Below are 5,684 nucleotides of genomic sequence, written 5' to 3'. Positions count from 1 at the left end.
GGGGACCACTAAGGTCTATATAAAAGAGACTTCAGATACAGTATTAGGGGACAACTATATAACTAGATAAACACATCCAAAAAGCACCATGTTGTGGGACCTTTAAATCACAAGTACCTCTACATGCATCCTGGGTCAAAGTAAGAACTAAGATGATTCCATAACTTGAGAATTTCCATTTTGTTAAAGGGTAATGCTACTGCTATTTTCACAAATGATGAACACCTACTGATTACAGTTTAATAGGAAGGGACTATTTCTTCATTCTGAGCACATTTCCCCAACCGGCTGTAAAACAGTGATGACGCTGTTGTGTGATGAGAGTGGGGGTACCTGGGTCGTTCAACAACATAACCAAATCAAAGGCGGTGTATCCGTTCTTAGCCCGAAGGTTGACATCAGCCCCTTGACTCAACAGGTACTTGACAATTTCTTTATTACTTGAAGGAGGATGGAGGCAGAGAAAACAAAAGGGTGGGAGAGGATTGATGATAGTGTCAGTATTCACAGTGTATGTGTGCATTACATTTATGATATGACTTTATATCCCCACTAAAGTTAACCGTAATGAACCACAATGTCCTTCTTACCCGTGATAGGTGGCCTGCATTAAAGCTGTCCACCCATGGACACCATCCTGTTTGTCTATGTCGGCGTTCTTCTCCACCATCAGCTGCACCACTTCCAGCTGACCGCTCACTGCTGCCATCATGAGAGGTGACGCTCCCTCCTGATTGGATGAATTCACCTGAGTAGGATCCTCCTCCAAGATCTCCTTGACTAGTTGGGAATTTCCTGAGTGAACACACACACACAGATACATGAATATGAACTGGATCACCTGTTAATCTTACAACCAAAACACAATCTACACAGCAGGGGTCCTCACATTCGATACAACATTGAGTGTTCAGTTTAACTCACCCAACTTGAGAGCACTGAACACATCTGGTCTTCTTCTATCGTCGTCTGTGGAGGAAAAAGGAGCACAGCTGAGAACAGAAGACAGTTCTGGCATACTCTGAAACTACAGGTCCTACTTGGCCAGACTCCAAATGGCTCAGCATCATGTGTGACTGGGGGTTGTGTAAATAACTAGGCAACTCACCGCAGAGTTCTCCTCTGACACAAATACTTGGGTGTACTTTAATTCTGCTGTAATTGTGACACTCTGAATTCGGCCTAGAAACTCAGCCAGACCAAACCTGATTTTTTTTTTCATTCACATGTTGACAAACCCCAAAATTGTGTTTTACCTGTAGTTCAGCACAGCCATGGCTACGTGGCACGCCACTGCCTAGACATTCATTCATGAGATGGATCTATCTTAATAAATTGATAGCTTAAGTGTCAAACAATGTAGCCCCAAGTGAGCTGTGGTTCTGGTCTAGGCTGGGTTTGAGAAGTGGAGGTCATACGCAACGCTACACATGACATCGCAGTAAACGGAGTTAATTACTGCTATTAAACATCAAAGAGGCTGAGAGCTGTAGCTTTTGCTCTCACGTCAGTGTTAACTACAATGCAAGACAGCAACACACACAGACGTTGTCATGTCGGCAAACAGGGTAGATCAACACTCCCTGTGTTATGTTATTTATTTAGAATATTTTACATTCTAAAGTAGAGATGGTCCAATACCGTTTTTTATTCCCAATACCGATTCTGATCCCTGAATTTGCGTATCAGCCGATACCGAGTACTGATCCAATACCAGAGGGTTATTTATTTTATTATGGTTTAACAGCTGTGTACTAGTATCCCTGTATGGATGTGATATGATTTCTATCTTTGTTGTTGGTTTGCCTCAGGTTAAACTCTCAAACAATGAACGCCACAGAACTTTCTTTTTTCATCCAGTTTGACAGTAAATTATAACAAGAACATAAATAAACAACATAACTACATTATAACTACTTTTATTTTATTTTACTACTTTTTTCAGCCCTTTATTACGTGGTATTGGATTGTTGCATATGCTCCAGTACTCCACACCTCTGCGTGTGTGTGTGTGTGTGTGGGTCGGAGCTCTGCTCTGCAGATAATCTTGCCCTTACACACTCTCAGGTACCAAAATGTGGTACCGTTTGATTTAAAATGAATCCGTCCTTGGTAGTACCGACGTAATTTGGTCGGTACCCAAAAAAGTACAGAGTTCGGTACCCAATAGGGGTGTGACGAGACGCTTACTCCACGAGACGAGACACATCACGAGATTGGGTTCACGAGAACGAGACGAAGACGAATTAAAAAAAAAATAAAGAAATCCTGTGATGAAATATATGAAGGAAAATAGTTTTTTTTTATTCAACTGAAATCACAAAATGCAAAACAATTTAGGTGCTGTACCTGTTTATTTAAAAAAAAATAAACAGTATAAATAAAATAAATGTGTAAATAACAAAAATAAAACTTTAAATGCAAACAGCTAAGTGTATCAATAACCAAGTAACTGCTCTCTTAAAACTACAAGTGCAACAGAAACATTTTTTAAATTTTTTTTTAATGTTTTCGTCGCGGGTGCAGTAGTTGTAGAGAGCTGTGGTGGTGCTGGAAGTTTTTTGCATAGTGCGCGTGTTGCCCCGCGGTATACGGCATTTTTTCTTACAATGTTTACAATTGTGTCGTCTTGTCTGTCACTCTTTCGCCTTATCATTTCCGCAGGAAAACCAAAATGTTGCCACCAAATGATTTAAAAGTGGCAGGGGGATCTTCAATAGTAATGCACCGCTCCATCACGCTGAATCACATCGCCTCACAGAGACAACTTTTCGACTCGACGAGAGAGATCCTCGTCACGTTTTAATCTCGCGAGATCCCGTAAAACGAGATCTCGTCACACCCTTAGTACCCAACCCTACTTTCATCATAATATAAGTAATGTAATAATACAATTGTATGATGATGATGATGATTGATTGTGTAGTAATTTGGTCATCTGGGCCTGAATCTTGTTCTGTTTAGTTTGGTCTTGTTTTACATTGTTTATGTTTTCTACCTCCCACGTAAAGTCACTTTGAGTCTGTGAAAAGCGCTATATAAATTCTATTTATTATTATTAGTAGTAGTAGTAGTATTTGGCAAACCCTCTGTTGGCTTTTTTCTTACATTCAGAATTACTACACATACACATGTTAACCTTGTATGACATGCTTTGGCAATACTGTACTACTTTATCATCACCATGCCAATGAGGAATCTGAAAGCGAGAAGGAGGCCTTACCTGTCTGGGGTCGGACCGTGGTGATGGAGTCTAGGTAGGCCTTGATGTCTCTCTGCTTAAGCTGCATGGCGAGTTCAAAGGCCGTCTTGGACAGAACATTGACCCTGTCTGGGTCAGCTCCACGCTCCACTAGCTGCTGGGTCACAGCCACCTTCCAAACACATGTAAATACATTTAAAGTGACACATGCTATAAGATGCCATGAATCCAAAAGACACCCACCACAATACCCATAATGTATTACCCATCCGTCTTGTTTATCTATCCAACCATCCATCCATCCATCCATTGAACCAACCTTCCCACTGAGGGTGGCCACCATTAGTGGTCCCCAGCCAGTGGTCTTCTGGGAAAAGTTGACATCAGAGCCCCATTCTAGCAGCAGGCGCACTGACGCCTCGTGGCCATGCTGAGATGCCACCATCAGGGCTATGATGTCCATGAATTCTCTGCCTCCCCCTGGACAGCCTTCACTACTTCTAAAACCAGCCGCGCTGTGAGAAAACAGGGAGCCACAAGACTTATTCAAAGGTAATCCAAATTGAGTTTTGTGTCGGTCTAGGAGCAGGTCTAAAAAACAGCCCAAACCTGCAGCTGTTGTTGTTGTTGCCGTTAGAGACTGCCTCCTCCGCAGCAACAGCCAGATGATCATAGTCATCAACGTGGGCCCCGCTCTCCAGGAGTAGCTTGACTACATGAGTGTGTCCCCCACGAGCCGCCATGGTCAGAACACTCGCACCTAGCCGGTTCCGCCCATTAATCTCTGCCCCGTTCTCCAACAGGATGTGGGCGACAGTCAGGTGACCAAACCTGGGTGGAGAAATAGAGAAAAGGTATGAGAGAGAGAAAGAGAGAGAGAGTGGGGATATTAAGTATCTATATTCCCCCTAGTTTTGAACAGTGTATCAAACATACAAATTAATTAGTACACTCTTCTCTAAGCCGAATTAGCACCACCCAATCAAGTCATGTCACACCCCATTAATTCATCCTTAAGTTTTAACCTAACATCCACATAGGAAGGCCCCAGGCAGCTGTTAAAGTGCAAACACTCACTGTGACATGTGTCATATTGGAAGCCAAATGTGTGATGCGTTTGCATTACAATCAAACGCATCACATACTATAGTATACTATAACTTCCCAGTTTCTTCACTGTATGGCATGCCCTGCTTGTGCGCTTAGTTGTACACTGTACACTGATGAATATGTTAGTTATACCCCCAAGGTTAGGACACAGCCATTAAAACCAATATGTGTCACAGCCATAGGTCACGACACTGACAGTTACATTAAATTAATAAAATTAATATAATAATAAATAATGTATACAATGGGAAGGGGGGCAATTACAATTTACAATCTGTTAATATTACACACAGGCCTGGATTACACACACACACACACACACACACACACACGCTAATGGAGAGATGTCAGAGTGGGGGGGGGGCTGCCCATGGAAAGGCACCCTGAGCAGTTGGAGGTTCTGTGCCTTGGTCAACAGCACCTTGGCAGTGCCCAGTAGGTGAACTGGCACCTCTCCAGACCACCATACTTTGGTCCGTAGGGTAAGGTGACCAGATTTCTCAGACAAAATCCGGGGACATTTTCAGCTCCGAAGCGTTTTACCTCCAAAACAAGTATGTTTTTATTTTGTAAAACTTAAAACGGGGACACTAGACTAGAGCTGTTCTTATTAGGGGCTGAGCCCCCCCCCCAGGTCTGATCCTAGACCCACCCCTGCTGCTACTTCCTACTCACACTCCACTACACCTCAAGATAGAAAGTCCTAATATTGTCAAGATAAAAAATCCATCCTTATACTTCAAGTAAAAAGTCCTAATATTTCAAGATAAAAAGTCTTAATATTTCAAATATAAAGTACTAATAGTCCTAATATTCAAGATAGAAAGTTCCAATATTTCAAGATAGAAAGTCCTTATAGTTCCAATATTTCAAGATAGAAAGTCCTTATAGTCCTACATTTCAAGATAGAAAGTCTATATTTCAAAGAAGAAGTCTCAATATTTCATAATGTTGTAATGTTTACTGAACTACTGACAGCTTTTGCTTTACTGCTCAAGGCTTGTTTCTGCAACAGCTCCTTGAGAATCAGATACAACAAAAACTACTGAGGACATAATTTCCTTTGACAGTGATGCAGTATTACAACGATTGCTGCCAAGTAAATAATAGGATAATTGTCCAGCTTTATTACGTTCATAAAAGTGCTTGTTTAGCTGCTAACAGACTCGATTAATATTCTAAGTGTCTTGACAACATATGGGAAGGATTTCAAGGAGGTCGACCTTTCTGTAAAGTTAAGATCCTTTTTAAAACATAAAAGTCCGCGAAATTGCGTTCGCTAAAACCCACCAGACTCCATGTAAATAATCAGTGATTTTAGCATGGTAACACACGGCTTCTAAAACCTCTCTGAGCACCGCGGGCTCTGGCT

General features: G+C 41.7%; 1 protein-coding gene across 1 annotated transcript in view; it reads right to left on the bottom strand.

The window, feature by feature from the left end:
- Positions 1-5,684, bottom strand: part of anks6 (ankyrin repeat and sterile alpha motif domain containing 6) — a 15,935-nt gene that overhangs the window by 9,120 nt on the left and 1,131 nt on the right. Inside the window, exons 2-7 of the mRNA XM_032510816.1 lie at positions 3,812-4,033; positions 3,522-3,717; positions 3,224-3,374; positions 925-969; positions 591-795; positions 334-440 (exon numbers count right to left, since the gene is read on the bottom strand). Of these exons, the coding sequence (XP_032366707.1) occupies positions 334-440; positions 591-795; positions 925-969; positions 3,224-3,374; positions 3,522-3,717; positions 3,812-4,033 (926 nt within the window). The remainder of the gene's footprint in view (positions 1-333; positions 441-590; positions 796-924; positions 970-3,223; positions 3,375-3,521; positions 3,718-3,811; positions 4,034-5,684) is intronic.

This window comes from Etheostoma spectabile, unplaced genomic scaffold, assembly GCF_008692095.1.
Source record: "Etheostoma spectabile isolate EspeVRDwgs_2016 unplaced genomic scaffold, UIUC_Espe_1.0 scaffold272, whole genome shotgun sequence".
Taxonomy (NCBI): Eukaryota; Metazoa; Chordata; class Actinopteri; order Perciformes; family Percidae; genus Etheostoma; species Etheostoma spectabile.
Note: the sequence above shows the minus strand (reverse complement) of the source record. Positions and strands in the feature narration are given on the sequence as shown.